General features: G+C 41.4%; 1 protein-coding gene across 2 annotated transcripts in view; it reads left to right on the forward strand.

Moving 5' to 3' along the window:
• The window catches only part of ULK4 (unc-51 like kinase 4), a 381,762-nt gene that overhangs the window by 140,426 nt on the left and 221,521 nt on the right, over positions 1–19,815 (forward strand). For both annotated transcript variants that reach the window (XM_084619803.1, XM_084619802.1), the window contains exons 26-29: positions 9,428–9,479; positions 9,716–9,810; positions 15,313–15,364; positions 15,464–15,608. In XM_084619803.1, coding sequence (XP_084475929.1) covers positions 9,428–9,479; positions 9,716–9,810; positions 15,313–15,364; positions 15,464–15,608 — 344 coding nt within the window. The remainder of the gene's footprint in view (positions 1–9,427; positions 9,480–9,715; positions 9,811–15,312; positions 15,365–15,463; positions 15,609–19,815) is intronic.

A 19,815-nucleotide genomic window follows, 5' to 3' on the forward strand; every position in this document is an offset into this window, starting at 1 on the left:
GCTGCCACCTTCTTCAATTAGTGTCCCTATGGGTGCTCCACCCTAGTTGTGCTTGTGCCACAGGCGTCTACGATCAGTTTAGGTATCAGTGCCCGTTTGGCCTACGCTTGCACTCTTCCATCTCATGCCCCGCAACACGGTTATATAGCGCTGTGTGGGCAAACTGCCCTCAGTTCCTTCTCAACTGTCTCAGCAGCATCCAAATTGAAATTACCTCACTTGTATTTTTTTCCTCTTGTTTGAAATAATTAGTTCATAGTTTCCATTAGTTCTAGTACTCCCTTTTCCTTTTCTTTAGGAGTTTATAATTTTTTTTATTAGAATAGCATCCACAATTATTTTTTTTCTTGGTTGTTCCCTCTAGGGAAGTGGAACGTGAAAAGGGTATTTCTGGCTCCCCTGGGTTTAAACATTGCCTTTCCTGTCAAGAGTGTATCCCAGTCCATGATGAACATTCATCCTGTATACATTGTCTCGGGGAGTTACATGTCCCTCAAAAGTGTTATTTCTGCCTGAAATTAAAGTAAAGGGCCAGAAAGAACCATGAACTAAAACTGTGTCTGTTTATGATGGAGAGTTCTGACCGCAGCCCCGGGACCCTCCCTGTACAGTGGTCTTTGAGAAGGCCTACTCCATCAACTTCTTTGGCATGACATTTCCCCATGGCTTTGAAGAGGAAATCCCTGGATTCCTCTCAAAAAGCCTCCAGAAAGCAGACTTCATGTTCCTTGGGTAAAGAATCTACCACGAAGAGATGATCCCCGGCCAGGTCGAACACCTTGGCACCCACCAATCTCCAGCTTGGTACCTAGGAAGCTGCAAGTGCCTCAGGTATTGTCATCACCAGAAAGCCTAAGGACTCGAAGAGTTTGGGATCCGGAAGTTTGGTACTTCCGGGTGAATGGAGTGGTGGAGAGAAAACAGCTCTAAAATCGGTACCAACAGAGTCCCCTAGGGCCTCGGTACCTAGTACTTTAGCACTGTAGAAGGCCAGACCAATACCTACTGGTCATTCATCAGAGTGTAAGAGACCTCCAGTACCATCAGCACCTTCTACATCAGTTGCTTCTGCTCATCTTACCTCAGCAGTACTGCCCACCATCCCGGTACCACAGGAATTTTGCTTTTCTAGGGTCTTGGTGGTTTCAGAAATGCCTGAGTCTCTCCTGCTCGGCATCAACATGTTCCCAGTACTGACCACCTCTCGCTCTCTGGACAGACACACAGTACTGACAGAGTCTACCATAGCTTCCATAACTGCTCCACCTCTGCCAAGTGATGAAGAGGATGATGATTTCTCATCAATTTCTCTCATTTCTGTCTAAGGCTTTCCTTTCCACTATCAGGGAGCTTTCCACCCCTGCAGAACCAGCTTACTGTCTTGAGAGATACAGCTCACCCAGTTGGTATGGATGCCCTTGGATGCCCATATCCATGTCTTTTGCACCACATCGGTGGCCTTACAAGAACAAGTGCTTGGAAGCACCAGAAGAACAGCTTCCCACAAGGCTCAGTATTATCTCCGACATTGTTCAACTTTTATTCGAATAACCTACCATATACCAGATCTCGTGAGTTTTATGCAGATGACATATGCCTCGGCACTCAGTTATACTCCTTTGACATACTTGAGTGTTTTGAATGCATGTATGGTGACCGATTGTTGTTGTTGCCTGATACCAAGTGTGTTGGGTGTCTTCCACTTAGATCATGCACAAGCAGGCCGCGAGCTGAATATAGTTCTCAATGTTTAGCGAATAAAGCATGATTCATATCCGGTCTATGTGGGCATCATGTTGAATAGAACTCTCACATTGTGACCATCTTACAAAAGCAGCAACTAAGGTCGAAACGCGCAACAATTTGCTTGGAAAACTGGCCGGAACGACTTGGGGGTGCCAATATCCAAATGCTGCGCACTTCAGCCTTGGCACTCTGTTATTCAGCTGCAGAGTACTGCACTCCAGCATAGGCTTGCTTGTCTCACACAAGAATGAGCGATGTACAACTTAATTCCACCATGCGTATTATTTCAGGCACATTTAAATCTACTCCTCTACCTTGGTTATTGGTTCTCTGCACTATTGTTCCACCCAGTGTATACAGAGAGGAAAGCGTAACAAAGCTCATGGTGAAATTGTGTGATATGCCACATCTACCATTAATTAAAGGCTTGTTTAATCCACCACATGGTCGTCTGGCCTCACGGTGCTCTTTGTGGATAAGTTTACCAGCTGAGGGATTTACAGGAGAGGACATGTGGCAAGCTTCATGGTCCACAGAGAAAGTGACAAATAATTATCTTGTCTCGGACCCGACTCAGCATCAACCTGGGTTTGATTTACCGTGAAGGCAATGGAGCCTTCTCAACCGGTTTCATATTGGACATGGAATTTGTGCTGCAGTAGGATTTTGTTGGCATTTTAGAGACAGTCCACTATGTCCAATATGGGCAGCCACAAACCATGACACATGGTTGAGGAAAGCAAAGTGACTCAAATTCCTGGAGATCTTTGTGCCTTGAACATGGTTAAGAATGCTGTGGCTTGGCTTAACCAGTCATATTGCATACACCAAATAAATGACTGGTCTTACTGGGACCCCTGGGTGGCTTATTGCCAGCAATTCTCAAGGGCCCCTAGTGTTTCTCACCAGGAGAAGAGAAGGCATTCCTCTCCAGATTCTCTCTAGAGCTTTTTATCTACAAAAGGAGACCTTTGAGGAATAGGAAGCAAGATTACACAAGGAGATTATATCTGTGACCAACATCTCTTCATCCTCTCCTAATAAAGCCATTATGCCTCCACCAACTTCGGCAAACAATTTCAAGACTTTATCAAAAGGCTAGCGGATTCCTTCAAAATTCTGCCAGAAGAGGTTAAGGAGTTGCAACACATGCTACTTGACATCCTGCACACCTTCTCATCTCTCCATATTGCGTTATCGATTAGCAAGGCCCTCCTAAATTCAGTGAAAATAATATGGCATACCTCAGAAACAACACCTCTTACCTGTCAGAGCAGGGGGAAAAATACTACGTTCCCTCCAAGGGCTCAGACTTTTTATTTTCACACCCATCCCCGAACTCCCTTGTTGTCAGTGCTGTAAACATACATGATAGACAACACCATGCTAAATGGATGCCATATGATGAGGATTTTAAATGTCTTGATTTATTTGGGCAAAAAACATATTTATTAGCTACTCTATGATTAGGGTAGCCAATTACCAAGCTGTCATGGCAAAGTAGAATATATTAATTACTCCAAACTCAATGCCTTTATTGACCATCTTCCAACAGACCAGAGGGAGCAATTTCAGATGATCATTGCTGACGGCCAACTCCTTGCAAGTACATCTCTGCAGGCCTCTCTAGCCACTGCTGACACAGCCACTCATTCCATCTCCACAGTGGTGGCCATGAAGAGGGCTTCCTGGCTTCAGCTATCTGGCTTTTCAAAGGAAATCCAGCATAAGGTGGAGGTCCTTCCGTTTGAAGGATCTAAGTTGTTCACCAAGAAAATTAATGAATCCCTCCACATATCAAAAGATTCTAGAGCCACCTTGTGCTTGTTGGGAATTTACTTCCTGCACACAAAAGAAGATTCAGTGAATCCCAGATGGCGCAGAGATCATTGCCTACTCAATATCTCCGCCCCGCCCCCTCCCGGGGCCTTATGAAACCCAGCACAAGAGATTGCAGAAAAATACACAAGCATTCACTTCATAACCCTCTATATATAAACATCAATTTTGGTAGGTTGGTCAAGAGCCCGAATTACCATACCCATCCTTATCTGTTCTAACAATCTGCACGTCTCCCTCCCTTCGGCAACCACCTTGCTCTTTTTCGTCAAAACTGGGAGCACATAGCTATGGACAAGTGGGTGTTGGAGATAATTTCTACAGGATATTCTATCCATTTTACCTCCTTCCCTTTTCAGGCACCCTTCTCATGAGCACCTTTTGCGACCAAAAATCGACTCACTCTTGAACCTGGATGCTATAGAACCAGTTCCCAAACAACACAGAGGGAGAAAAATCTACTCCAAGTACTTTCTGGTACTGAAAAAGAATGGCAGTTGGAGACCTATTCTAGATCTAAGATCACTCAACAGATTTGTGAAGGTTCAGCAGTTCAAAATGGTAATTCTCACAGCAATAATTCCATTTTTGGACCAAGGGGACTGGTTCTCAGCTCTCGACCTGCAGGTTGCTTACTTCCATATTGTGATCCAGCCATCCCACAGAAGGTTTCTCTGATTTACTCTGTGTTAGGATCACTTTTAATACAATATGCTCCCATTTGACCTATCTTCTGCACCCAGGGTTTTCTCAAACGTCCTTTCTGTGGTACAGTACATTCTGTGGTACAGTACATCTTCTCAAACAAGGAATTCTGATCTTTCCATGCTTAGACAATTACCTACTCATATCACGCTTCTTCAGCGAGGGTTTGATGGTCACACAAAAAGTCATGGCCCTATTTCTCTGACTGGGACTACAATTAAATATCCAAAAGTCCACATTAACTACAGTACAACATCTGGAGTTCATAGGAGCCTTCTTCAATGCAGTAGAAGCCAAAACATTTCTCCCCTCGCACAGATTCAACACTCTGATCAGTTTAGTCTTAACAGTCCAGGTCAGCCGTCAGACCGCCTCCAGCTACTGGGACACATGGTGGTCGGCACTTTTGTAATAAACCATGCAATACTTCACAATGGGACAGAGGTCTCCTGTATGTATTTCCATCTAGAACTAAAAAGGTCAGGATTATCTCTAAGCTCCATCAATGTGCACTTTGTCACTGTCACAGCCTTCCCTCATCAGATAGAGGGTTATTCTGTTTTCACTCATCCCACAACCAGAGGGTTTCTCAAAGGTCTGGGTAATCTCTTTTCACAAATCAGATGCCCCACACTGACATGGGACCTCAATTTTGTCTTCAGGTGTCTAACCAGATTTTCCTTTGAACCCATGGCCACTGCTCCCTTCAACACCTCTCTATGAAAACTGAATTTCTAGTAGTATTATGTCTGCCTGAAGAGTAGGAGAGAGTGGGGGTTCTAATGGCATACCCCCTCTTTACAGTCTTTTTTTAAAGGCAAAGTCACATTATGACTGCATCCCAAGTTCCTACTGAAAATATGTGGACATAAATACTTCCACATAAACCAACTTATCCACCTCCCAGTTTTCTTTCTGAAACCGCACCAAGAAAAAAGAGATGCAACATTGCACACACTCAGTGTAAGGCAAGCACTAGCCTTTTATTTAGATAGGACTACGCCCTTCAGGAAATCTCCCAGACTATTTCTCTCCATTGTGGACAGATCTAAGGGATTCTCAGTCTCCAAACAAAGAGACTCTAGCTGGATATCAAGCTGCATTACCTACTGCTATCCTTCTCACAATCTTCAACATCTTTCTAGAATACAAAATCACTCCACGAGATCCCTCTCCACTTCCATAGCCTTTGTCAAAAATGTTTCTGTTGTAGAAATATGCAGAGCCGTGACTTGGACATCTGCTCAAACATTTGCTGAACATTATGCAGTCACTCATGACTCACCATCTGATGCCATATTTGGCTCCAATGTCTTATCCACAATTCTAGACTCTACACTGAAGCCCCATACCTCCCATAGGAGTAGTGCTGCAGAGACCTAGAATGGAACACCCATAGGGACACTACTTGAAGAGAAGGTTACTCACCCAGTGCAGTAATGTGGTTCTTTGAGGTGTATGTCGTTATGGGTTCTCCTCTACCTGCCCTCCTCCCCTCTGCTTTGGAGTTCTTTCCAGTGAGCTCTGAGTTAGAGAAGGAACTGAGGGCTGTTCACCCATTCAGCACTGTATAGCCCTGATGCAGGGCACAAGATGAAGCGAGCGCATGGGTGGGCTGAACGGACTTTGCTACCTAAAATCTCTGATCCGAGGTGCCAGGGGTGCAAGCATACCTAGAGTGGAGCACCCATTGGGGGAACACATCTTGAAGAACCACAGTTACTGAACAGGGTGAGTAACTTGCTCTTCACACCCTCTCCCATCAGATAGGATAAACCTAGAGCTTCTGCACCTGACCACCTAGTGGCAGAGATTATGGATGGCAAGGATCAAGTTATGTTGACTTTAAAGTAGGAATTTTGGCACTGGACTTGATTTGTCTCCTGTCCCTCTTCAATTAAACATAACATGAGGATGGATAATGATATCCTGGGAAAGCCATTCAGAACAGACTGATATATACCAATTGGCTCAATTCAGTGAGTGAGAAAGCAGCACAGATTATGGATTTCCCAAAATGGACAGTTTTTAGTTTGTCACAGATAAACAAACAAAACCCTCCCTGTAAAGAAATTAGATGAAAGGTAGATGAAATTAGTTAAAAGTTCGTTTGAAGCTTTCTTCAAATGAACAGGCAGACATAATGATAAGTTCATTTTCTGTGAAAAAAGGAATTTTATTATACCTTGATGTTCATCCAGAATAATTGTTCTTTGAGTATATGTCAGTGTGGATCCAACTCTAGGTACACATGTGCTCTGTGCGTGCTAGATTGAGGGTTTTTTTTAATAGCAGGGTCTGTTCAGGCTGCACATGTGCCGTGTGCCACGTCATGTCTTCCATAATTCCTTCTTTGTAGATTTTCACAGACAACACAACAGCCATGCACTACATAAACAAGCAAGAGGGCACCTGCTCTTTTTCCCTTCTGCCTGTAAGTCATCAACTTCTGAAATTGATGCCATCAGAAAAGGCCAACAACAGGATTCAGCAACAAGTTAGCAGGCTTCCTGAGCAAGCAGTCTGTGACCAGCCATGAATGGCCCTTGGACAGATGCATTACAGAACTGATATTCCATTAGTGGAGATTCCCAACAATAGATTTATCTGCCCCAATGGTAATGCAAAATGTCATAACTTTTGTTCTAGAAGAGACCTGAGTCCAGATTCATTACCAGATGCCTTCCTCCTTCAGGGGAATAGAGGCTTGTTGGTATGCCTTTGCATAATTTCCCCTGATTCTGGTGACTCCTTACTGGCCAACACTGATGTGGCTGACAGATCTACTGCAGATGCCCAGCCTCCAATCCAACTCCCACAGCACCTGGAACTTGTCTCACCGAACTATGGCTAGTTACTCCACCCAGAACCATCATCACTGCACCTCATGTTGTGGCTATTGGATGGCTCAGTAACACAGATAATGGCTTCTCCCTACAGGTCCAGGAAACCCTGTTTCAAAACAAAATGACATCTACTAGATAACGTATTCTTCAAAATGGAAGAATTTTTTGTTACGGGTAGCCCAAAAAATCCAGATCTCATTACCGAAGGTCCTTGACACCCTATGCAGGCTGATCTTCTGCTCAAATCTAGTAAAGTCAGCCTCTCAGCAATTTTAGCGTGTCACCCATCTTTCTCCTCTCTAGTTGGTCAGGAATTTTGATGAATCATTTTTCCCCCCAAACACTGATTTGTTGAAACCTAAACTGTGAACTAAGGCAAGTTTTGACAAATATCCTGACTCAAATTTCAGGGGGAAAAGTTTTGAAATTGTTGAAATGGGATATTTCAACATATTTTAAATGAAAAGCTTCAGTTTTTCCAGGCAAAACAACTTTTTTTTGTTTTGAAATTTTAGAAATTTGGACTAAACATAGCGGGGGGGGGGGAGGGTTTGAAATTGAAATAAGCAAGTTTGATTGATCCAAATCAAAATTTTTGAGTAGATGTGGGATGGGAAAAAAATTTAAATCTCAAAAATTCTCTCAGGATGGGAAACCTGTTTCCTGCCCTGCCCTAATCTTCTCATGCTATGCTACTGAAACTTCTTAAAGGGCTACTACACCCCCACCAGTCAGAGAACCATTTCCTGCCTGTGACCTCAATATAGTCCTCCTTAGACTCATGGAGTCTCCCTTTGAACCTTTTTCAGAATGCTCCCTACATCACCTCACTGGGAAGGTGAATCTCCTAGTCTCTATCACTCCAGTCAGAAGAGTGAGTGAGCTTCAGGTGTTTATGGCGTAACCTCCCCAAATGACATTCCATAGGGACAAGGTGGTGCTAAGACCTCACCTGAAATTCACCTCTAAAGTGGTCTTATAAATTCATCTGAACTAATCTATCAACTTACATTTCTTCCTGAAACCTCACTTGGGACTGCGAGAAAAGAAATTACACATACTAGATGTAGCCAGGACTCTGTACATTGACAGGAGTAAACCATTCAGACTGTTACTCCTTCTGATGGACACTGCTTATTTAAAAAAAACAATCAATCTCACGTGTATGAATCACGTGTGCACTTACAGAGGGATCCACTTGACAGTATCTCAAGGTACCACAGTTACTTTAAGATAAGTAACCATTCTTCTATGACCTGCTCTGTAATCATTTAAAAACAAAGATATAATGCTGTTGTTGCAGCTAGAAAACTCTTGTATGCATTTCTTAGGTATTAGGGAAAAGGTAATATGTTTTGGATGCACTTTTAACAATGTTATAGAAATACAATTTGTCATTCACATCCACAGGGCAGAAACTGGTAGTTCTATGAAATTATTTGAAAGCTTTTACCATAATACTGTATAGAAATGAGGTGTATAACTTGAAGGTGAGAAAGATGATGCCAAAACATCTTTTGTCTGTGCAATAAAACTCTGACTTGATAAATATAAGTAATAGTGTATTAAATTCTGCTGAGAATTATTCCTTCTGTCGCAAGTAAGTATCAATAGCACGTCCTTTGCCTCCCCTGTGAAAGATATATACACGCATAAAAGTGAAATCAGACGAGAGGAAATGATTTAAATAGCCAAGAACAGTGGGAATAATAGTTCCATATTTCCTTATCTCAAATCATTAATATTTTATGCTCACTGTTCCTCAGAATGATGATTTATGTAGGTTATAAAGTATGCTTTTCTCTATGTACTCCTGCATGTAAGTGCATCCATACAAAATGGACTATGTGTGGAGATCAAAAAGATGGCCCCAATTACAGAAAATTACATTTTCCAGAGGGTTTTTGGTCTTTTTCATGAGTTATTTTAACATAGCAGTATCCAAGAAAGTTCTAAGTCTCTTTTTAGAAAATGCAGGCTCTGTTACTAATCAAGTACACTATTTAATTGCTTCCTATTTATCTGGAAACTTCTTGACATTAATCGACTTAATGGGCCTAGTTGTAGAGTACTTTTGAGTACGTAGAACCTTTACAGAACTGCAAAATTATGTCATGAGAACTAGAATACAAATGCATTCAATGTTCATATATGAAAAATATTAAATATGATTAAGGACAGCATAGTCTTAATGAGGATGCTATGAGGTGCATGTTTGAGTGTAAAACATTTGTTGTTCTTTGTTTCTAAACTCGTTTTGAGTGTGTATATTTTACTTATTTTTTCTACAGAATTTTATCAAATCAATAGATTCGGGAGAAACTAACTTAAATGGAGCGGTAGGTAAGTTCATCTATGGCATTCTCATATCTTTATATGAATCTATTCTTACCAGGGGTGCTGGAACAATGTGTATAGTGGGGGTGCTGAGAGCCATTGAACCAAATGTAAACCCTATATATGATTGAAACCACTTCAAATCAGGGGGTGTGGCAGCACCCCCAGTACCCCTAGCTCCAGCACCTATGATTCTTACTGTAGCATGTTATAAAGAAAGACAATGATTCTTTTATGAACAGGTCAAGCTGCATCAGAAGAACTGATTAAGTCCACCTTATCAGCATTCGAAGTGGTAACACAGCATCCAGTCTTATTGACACTCCACTGCTCAACAGTAAGTCCTGGCAGAACATGAAACAATTGCATACATACTGGCTGAATTCCCACTAATAAACGGAATGTTTCAAGTAGTCGGTAGTTATTAGGGTCTTGACTTAAAATATGTATGGTCAGAAAATAGAAAAAAGTTTTAATTATTTTTTGATTGAAAAAGATTTGTTCGGTTATAGAAAGATCTAAATTTAAAAGATGAACAGATATGTTCAGGTTCAATTTATTGTGTCCAAATAGTTGAAAAGGTGCAAAAAGAGTCAGATGTTTTGTCCAAAATTAGCTCTGGAAATTTATTTGTTTTTAAAATGATTTTGTATGCCAAAAGAACTGGATTGACCACTTTAGCCTCAGAACAAGAACAGCACTGAACATCAGTGGAAGTTTCCCCACTTTGTTCTGCCAGTATGCCTTAACCACGACCTGAAGAGATCCACCTCGAAGAGTAAAAGGGTATTTCAGCCTTCAAGGTCATTCAGTCCTTGTTCTTTCTCATGAGACTGCTACCAAGAGTACCAATTAATGTTGGTTATGGTGTTGATTTTTATTATTATATGGATACTTGTTAACTGGAAATTGGACTGTAATCACCAAACTCAACAGCCATCAAATTTCAACAGCCTTTGGTCATTAATAAACTGAGCTGAACTGACATGAACAAGTGGTCTAGAGATGAAAAACTGTGTCTCAGTTCTCCAATCCCCTTTCGGGGTGTGTGTTTTCAGCAGACTGTTAAGTTGTGAAGTTGTAAGAACTAAAACTACTAAAACTAACAACAACAACAAAAATAGATGAGCTGGAATTAAAATCCCTGTTGTTGTTGTTGGTTTTGAATAGTTTACAGTAAACAACCCACAATATATGGGTGTTCGCCGAACAGTCAAGAAAGTCTAGTCCTCCCCACTAGTAGATAGGAATCAGATAGATAAGTAGATAGAGGTTATGGGAAGTGGAACAGGGATATGCAGTTTATCTTTAAGTCAACTCAATTCACTGTAAGCAGAATTGCAGAAGTAGTTAAGTAGAGATCTGGAGTGAATTCAAGTGAATGTTATCTCAGACACCTATCAGCATGTAAATTGATGGTTAGACACCATTCCAAGAGCATACGGTTTCTTAAGATAATGATTCTGTGCTTTTTAGTGTGACCTCCATAAAAGAGATGCATGTTTCTTTCAAAATATTAACTGAAATTTCAGTACCTTCTATCCGTGCATTATATTAAATTATAAGGTCTGTTTTTTTCTGAAATAAATTGCAGCAAGAAGGCAGGTGCCTTTTAATATACATACTCCGCAACATATTGTGACAAAAAGTGAGGAGTGACTATCCCACTTCACTTCACTTCAAAATTATCACTAAGCTGTACTTTCACTGTGCTGTAGCAATGTCCACCAAACCGCAAGCTGGTTCACTGTAGATTCACGCCCTGATTTGCTGTGCAGTAACTTGCCATGTAGACAAACCCTTCATTTGTTTCCTAGCTCTGTGTAGATCAAAAATGCTGTAAGAATCCATTTTAGTCCCAGCCTAAGAAAGGGCAGAGTCATGTGGGTGTGTGTGTTTGTTTTTTTTTAATTTAACCCAACTTTTTTCACTTTAAAAATATTCAAGTTTTATTCAGGTGTTTTGCAAAGTTCTGTGGTAGTGTTTACTTTATCCAAACAATCACTATCAATAACCAGAACTAATTTTTGTGTCCACCCAAATGCTTGTTAAAGTTTATGAAGTATGGCACTTTTGTATACAGACAGAATCCTTTCCCAGTTTTCAAATGGATGTCTTTTTAAAAAAATATATTTATTAACTGAAAATAACTACTTCCATTGCTTATGAACAATTAGTTTTGAGAAAATAATCTGTCACTTGCCTGCTTCATTTCCATTGATAAGTTTTCTCTTTCTCCAGACCAGTATCAGTGTCCAATAAATGGCCATTCAAACCCCATATATAGTGGGGAAAGTGCCCTGAATTTAGTATGCTAGGTTGAAGAGATCTGTTTTAATCCATCATAACTGATTCTGTAACCGCATCTGCCGCTAATAGTGTGAACTGTAATTAGTTTACCACTTGCAGGGTCTAGTGTGCTAATTATTTTGGGAAGTACAGCTTACCATTACTGTAGAGGAAAGTGCTACCTCATCTTACATGATGCATAAAAAATATTTTTAGAAATACTGTTACTCAAGGGATATCTTTTAATTGCTACAGGTTGGGCATGAGTGGAATCTATGAATATAAATGCCAGCACCCAAAGGAACTTAAAGCTTTTTTTAAAAGTTGAAGCAAGACATGTTCACAGTTCCAGATCAATACTTTAAATATAAAAATGGTTACTAGGATATCCTTTTACTAGCCAGAAATGTGTATCTTCAATAGGTCCCAGAGGTTAGGATGATTTCTTTAGACAAAGTTGCCTACCATCACTGTGTCATGAATTAAAAAAATTAGCCAAAGCCTTCTTGAGTGGTGCATAACATTTGCTCCCCAACAGCAACATTGAAATTGTTTTAGTTTCCAATAGCAAATTAAGAAAAGATGGTGTTTGTTAACCTTTTTTAAAAAAACAAGAACATTCCTTTTAAACAAAAAGAAAAATCATTTTACCTACCTATTGGCCCAGTACTCCCTTATATGGGACTAATCCACACAGGAATAGACACTCCCTGAAATTGCTTATTTTCTATTTGATTCTTGCATATCAGGGAGTTGTTTCCCTAGATGTCCACAGAATAGGCCAGGGATCCTACCTCCCCCTAAACCTCACAATGAGCCACCAGAGACCCTGCTATCAAGTTACCACTGGCCCCTCTGGCTTCTGCAGGGGTCACTCTGTCAGGAGCTCTCTTGACCTCAGGTGCCCAAGTACCTGCCCATCCCATGACTCTTTCAGAGGCTTGCACAGCATAGAGAGGAAGCAGTATATCTTACTGCATGTTCTGTCTGCAAGTTTTGTAAAGGAGGAAGAGGGGATAATGCATCAGTTTTGATTCCCTGCAAAGCTTTGGAACTGGACCCCCAAGAAGCCTCCGCATAAGGGGAAAGGGAGCATGTTGTCGTGGCAGCACTCCTCCATTTCTACACCCTTCCCCACTACATCTGCATAGACTCCATTTCTTCATATATATGTAGAAAAGAGTAGATGAAACAAAGGAAGGAAACAAAGCTGTCTGTCCCCTTCATGTTCCACAATATTATCAGTGGGCTTTCCCCTCTCTACTATATGATGGAAGACTGACTAACCTTTTCTCCTCCCTGAGGTGTAGGAATCCAGTCTTGTCTATTGCGTATAAGTTCTTATAATGTCTTCATCATCCTAGTATCTGGGTACCTTCCAGTAGCATATTACAATGTGTGTTTGTCATCTGTCATATATGGTTTGTTCTTCCTCTCATTCTCGCCCTATGGGGGATTTGTGCATGCAGTGTAGTGTTTTCTTTTGGTCTGTATTTTTTGTTGGTGATGTGTTTTAGGTTTGGGTTATTTTACAATTATTTTTGTTTTAGTATGTATGCTATGCTCTGTGTTAGAGAAGGCAAGGTTGAAGAAGTGCACCTTACACGTGGAGTGGGAAGGTGGTGAGGTTTGTGATAGTGCTTAATTCCTGGGGAGTTCATTCCACGCTCTTGAACTGGCCCCCAAGAAAGCTCTGTCTCTTGCACAGATGAATTTTACACTTATGGTTGAAAGTTCCATTGTGACTGAGGGGGAAAGTTGTCAACCATGACCTTCATCCTGGATCTTTAGGCTTTTTTTAAAGATATGCTGGGCCCACGCAATAAAGCACCATGAAGATAAGGACCAAGACATTGAATTTGATTGAATATTCTATGGGAAGCCAGGGTACAGAGTAGAGGAGGTAGGTTTGGTACGCTTAAAGTAGCCTGTATGCTGAGGAGACGCATTACAACATTCTATAGTAAATAAAGTTTCCTAATGGCTGATGTGTATGGCATTGGTGTAGTCCAGGCAGGAGGTGGTGAAAACATGTATAACTGAGACCAGGTCATTGTCTGCCATAAGATGATGGTGTTTCCTAGCCAGCCAGAGATGATAGCAGCATCTGTGAATAATGCTTTCTGTGCGAGAAGTAGCATCAGCAAGGAATCCAGGAGCATTCCTAAACTAGGATCTGAATTGAGTGGCAGAAGAAGTGATCCCATACACTCTTACCCATCTCACAGGTCTGTTGTGAGACTTGCTTAGTTAGCATTCGTAAAGCAATTTAAAGTCCTCCATTGAAAGGCGCTATGAAGTGCTAAGTCATTTTATTACTTATTCTATTATATATGTATTGTAAAGGCTATGAAAGATTTCATAATGATAAAGTATTGAAAAATGCACCTTATACATTATTAAGGCTTTGAGTGCTCTATGAAATGAAATGATTAGTCTCCAAACAATGAATTGTTAACCATTGTAATGTGCCATTTTTGTAACATTCAAATAAATTCAGTGGAACTAAACTGATTTATACTAACTAAGAAGCTAGCCACAAATACATATTTTTGAAACACCATATCTTACATTCTGTTCAGAGCAATTGAGGCACCCACCTTATGGTGGCATGGTGAAATTTGTTTCCACTTGATTTTTTTTTTTTGTGGTGGTGTTATCTTTTCATTATTTGATTTGTGTAGTTTACTGAAATGATTAACTAGTAATATTAACTTCTCAGTTTTAGGATCTGTGACCTGCCCTCGATGCTCAAGATTAGTTTACTGTATTGTATTGCTTCTGATGATTTTCATCTCTTCTCCTGTTGAGTTTTCCATTCCCAATAACTTTTTATTTGCTTGTTAGATGGCTGAATTTGCATAAAATTTAAGATAAAAATAAGCTATCATTTCACTAAAGAGGGGACTTGATGTATCAGACTGGAATATATTGCTCAGTGACTCTAGGGAGTATAGAAACATTTTCTTGGAGTATATTTTTTTCAAAATTCAAGACTTCAGTCTCTAAATCTGAATCTCAATGGGAACCTATGGATGACTGTACTGGAAAGAACCAATGGTTTATCTAGTTGAAGTATCCACTCTCTGAAATTGATGATGGTGAATGCTTAGGTGTGGATGGTGTGAAAATTCCACAACGTACCTTAACTATCATTGGAGGAAATTTCTTCCTAATCCCATCTGATTAGTTTATGGACTGGAGCATGGGGATTAATACACGTGGTAATTTTATTTTAGCTTCTTTAATATCTAAATTCGGCACCAAATTCTGCTTTTTAAACTAAAAAGAATTCTCAGTAAATTGTGCCAACATTGATACTACTGTTTTTGATATACAGATGTTATCTATGACTTTATAGTGATTTACTAGACCAAAGTGAACTTGGTGGCCTAATAAGTGTGATTATGGATGAATTTCCATGATTGTTCAGTTCATCCCTTTGATTAAAGACTCTAGCAGTGGAATAAACAGATTATGTATATATTTCTGAGTTCTGTTTTTTCTTTCTGAATGATCTAAACCAGATCTTTTTAATGCTCTGTTTTAGGTTGTGGACTATATCCTCCCACCCTTAATTTCTTTGGTTCATAGTCAGAATGGTAAGTACATGGCCACATCAACTAAAATTTCCATGAATTCCACATTTTGTTTTAATTAGACTTCAGTGTGGTCACATTCTTGGCACATTTATTTTCAAGTGGAATGGAGACTCTTCAGCTTGCGGTTGCTTTCAGAAACCACATCACTGCTTGTGAGCCACGAGGTCATGGCTGAGGAGAAAGAGGAGAGCCTTGACTCAAACAACAAGCTTCTGTGTCTCATTAGAGATTCATTGCTGCCTCAGTAAGTACAGTACTGCTGCTCTAATGGGGAATAATTTGATATCCAATCCATTTTGACTATATATTTGTTTTAAATACTTTTTTGATGTAAACAATAAAACAAAAATAGTAGTAAGTAATGATGAATTGGTGTCACAGATTTTTCTGCCAGATGTTTGCCTACCAAATCCATTCAGTACTTGGGATGGGATCCCTGGAGTACAACCTGGAACGTGGGACTGCTGTGCCCCCTAAACTCTCCTAGTCTGGGCTGTCTCTCTCAGTGCAATAAAAGTGACAAACAGCAAACCCTTCCAGGAGCTGTGATCACTCAGCCATCAGCATGTGGAGATTCACACCGAGCTAAATTGCAGGAATGCTCTCTCAGCCACTCATGAATCATAATGAGAGAAGCATCAGCCAATCACTCCAGCTCCCAGCCTTGCCCCCCAGACGTATACCCTCTCATATTGCTCAAGACTCCCTTGGACAGTGTAAACTCATTAATTAGCTCACCACTCCAATAAAGGGTAGTGAACGTGCAACAGCCTTTGTTAATCTGAGCTGAGATTCCCCAAGCACCTCCACTAAACCCACACTGTTTTAGGTAAATTATAAAACAGATTTATTAACTACAGAAGGCTAGCTTTTAAGTAGCAGGCATAGAGAGCAAAGTTGATTAAGAAATTTAAAATAAATTTGCAGACCTAAATTCTAACTTTAACAGACTAAGCAAGATTTGAATCAAACAGCTTTTCTCACCCTAATAGATGTTACAGACAGCTCATAGTCCTCAATACACAGGCTGTATTCGCTTTCAGCCTAGGACTCCTCTCCCCAGTTCAAAGTCTTTATCTTCCAGGTGTGGAGATGCGGGAGGAGGGAGGCCAAGTGGTGATGTCACTGTCCCTCTTTTATACTTCCTTCCCGAAACTAGAAAGATCCTTGCTGTGACATGGGAGTTAGACAGCCCTCATTGCATACATGCCCTCTCCAAGGAGTCTCTGGGATAGCAGATTCTTCTTGATGGGCCATCAATGCCTGTCTGGCCAGAGATAGTTGCCTCAACCTCACAACATATTTCATTAACATATATAGCAATACTTCATAACTGTACATAAAATGATAGTGCACACAATCCAACAGGATATTAATGCTCAGCAAATCAAGACTTTTTAAACGATACCGCGCAAGACATACTCTGTACCAAACCTATAATACTCCGATCACAGTGGTGAATATGGGGTTTCCGGTGCACAGAGGTACAGAGTGTGTCAATGACACAAATAGAACTTCTGTGGGACATCCAAGTTGCATCTCAGTGATACTGTTTCCATGGTTTCTCGTAGAACAAGACAAGAATTTCCCTCAGCTCTTGGGCTGTGATTTAAACAAATCCATGTTTGCCCAGCTAATGAGTTAAGAATAGTTCTTCTTTGAGTAGATTCAGCCATGTATTTCATATAAGCGTGCATCCAGTGCACCAAAGCCCTAGAACTTTGCCCAGAAATACCCACAGAATGGCACTCATACCCTGCTGCCCTAACCCTCCTCTAGCTATGTAAGGACAGCATTGCCCCAATCCCCCTCAAGTTTTTTCTCACCTCCTACAGCTAGCGTCAGAGCTCAGTGAGGTGTGTTCACCTTGCATTTTCAGTCTCGGTTTTCTGAGAGGTTTTTCTTGTTTTATTCTATATAATAGTTAGTGGTACTTTAGGTTTAGTTTAGTGTTAGTTTGAGTAGTTGTCTGCCCTGTGTGATGCCCTCATCAGGGCTCAAACATTGTCCATTGCAAGGAGGGGCTATCCCCAATAGCGATCCCCACATGAGGTGCTTGTTGTGCCTCTGTGAGGGACACATAAAGGAATAGTGCTCCATCTGTAAGTCATTCAACAAGAGAACTCAGGTGGTGAGAGGCTTACAGCTGAAGCAGCACCTTCTGGAGCAGGCCATAAGGCCTGCTTCAACACCAAGGCACTCGTCTGATTGGCGGTCACCTATGTAACCAGCAAGTGATGCCGGTCCAAATTCAGACCCTGCTGTTTCTCCCAGTAGGAAGAGGAGTCATTGTCCCTCGTTTGGTGTGGCAAGAAAGAGGTCCCATAAGACTAAAGGGGACCGTGCCATGTAGAATTGCCAATTTTGGTTGGATGTATTCCTGGAGATTTCATCACATGACATTTTTTAATTCTTGGAGACTCCAGGTCAGTCCTGGAGGGTTGGCAACCCTAGTGCCATGGCTTGGGGAAACTCTTCATCACCTTTCAAGAGGAGTGCTGCCCGGCACTGTACTCCTTCCGGCACATGGGATGGAGCAGGTCCATCCAATCATTCCCTAGTACTGCGCTGAGATCAGTGAGAGCTCATACTGTTGACTCCAGGTCTAGTCATGGGGCATCCATTGAATCTGGTACTGATGATGTAAGCACCAGCGCTGACTGTCTCCATGCCGTTGGCATATCAGGTGGCTTCAGACCTGATTTGCCTTTCAGTCTCTAACTCTCCACTAGTTCAGGAGTCTTCTGGTGCCATTATGTCTACTGCTTCATCTTCCTTTGTTTCCTTGGCATCTTCTGACTGTGTTGCAGAGGTGCTGAGTTTCTTTGCACTGCAGTTCGCACTGTCCACATCTCAGGCTGTGGAATTGAGGCTGATGCTGTGCCCAACACTGAAGGCCCCCTTGATGCAGGTGTCATTGCCCTCTCTACACTGTCATTGCCCTGGCAGCAGATCTTGTTGTCAAACTCGGTACCATCCTTGGCCTCTGTCATAAATATAAAGGGAAGGATAAACACCTTTAAAATCCCTCCTGGCCAGAGGAAAAACCCTTTCACCTATAAAGGGTTAAGAAGCTAGGATAACCTCACTGGCACCTGACCAAAATGACCAATGAGGAGACAAGATACTTTCAAAGCTGGAGGGGGGGGGGGAGAAACAAAGTCTGTCTGTGTGATGCTTTTGCCGGGAACAGAAAAGGAATGGAGTCTTAGAACTTAGTAAGTAATCTAGCTAGATATGCGTTAGATTCTGTTTTGTTTAAATGGCTGATAAAATAAGCTGTGTTGAATGGAACGTACATTCCTGTCTTTGTGTCTTTTTGTAACTTAAGGTTTTGCCTAGAGGGATTCTCTGTGTTTTAAATCTGATTACCCTGTAAAGTATTTACCATCCTGATTTTACAGAGGTGATTCTTTTACTTTTTCTTCAATTAAAATTCTTCTTTTAAGAACCTGATTGCTTTTTCATTGTTCTTAAGATCCAAGGGTTTGGGTCTGTGTTCACCTATGCAAATTGGTGAGGATTTTTATCAAGCCTTCCCCAGGAAAAGGGGTGTAGGGATTGGGAGGATTTTGGGGGGAAAGACATTTCCAAGCAGGCTCTTTCCCTGTTACAATTTGTTAGATGCTTGGTGGTGGCAGCAATAAAGTCCAGGGGCAAAAGGTAAAATAGTTTGTACCTTGGGGAAGTTTTAACCTAAGCTGGTAAAAATAAGCTTAGGAGGTTTTTCATGCAGGTCCCCACATCTGTACCCTAGAGTTCAGAGTCGGGGAAGGAACCTTGACAGCCTCTGTGCAGATGCCTTCTCTGGTATTGTGTGGGAGCATGATTTACTCAGTACTGCTGGTGCTGATTCCCTCTCCCTTTTCACCACTGATATCATGCCACATGTTGTGCTTCAGATTGGTCAGATCATTTGTTCACCCTATTGGGGCTGACGTCCCTGTTGTCACCAGAGAATCTTTGAGACCCCTCGAGGTTCTGGTTAGAGTGGTCATCCTCTCTGTCATCACCCAATATGGTGATCTATGATGTCTGATGCCTGAGTACCAAGGTTGGCATCATTCCTGCAGTCGGGACTGGGGGTCTTGACCCGGTGCCTACTGACCACCAATGCCATATCCTTTTGCCCAGTGTCCTCCTTATGACATGCCTCGGTTTTTGAGGTCTTACTCTTCGACTCACTCCAGAGCAAGATCACCAGTCCCATTAGTGGCTCTCATTCCCAAACCATAGCTACAAGCGACTACTGAGCCTTTTCCCTCTGTGCCTCCAGGATTATCCATAAGAACAGCCGTACTGGGTCAGACCAATGGTCCATCTAGCCCGGTATCTTGTCTTCCAACAGTGGCCAATTCCAGGTGCTTCAGAGGGCAATCATCCAGTGATCCATTGCCTGCCATCCACTCTCAGGTTCTGGCAAACAGTCTAGGGACACTCAGAGCATGGGG

This window comes from Lepidochelys olivacea (genome assembly GCF_965140295.1).
Source record: "Lepidochelys olivacea isolate rLepOli2 genome assembly, chromosome: 2".
Classification (NCBI taxonomy): domain Eukaryota; kingdom Metazoa; phylum Chordata; order Testudines; family Cheloniidae; genus Lepidochelys; species Lepidochelys olivacea.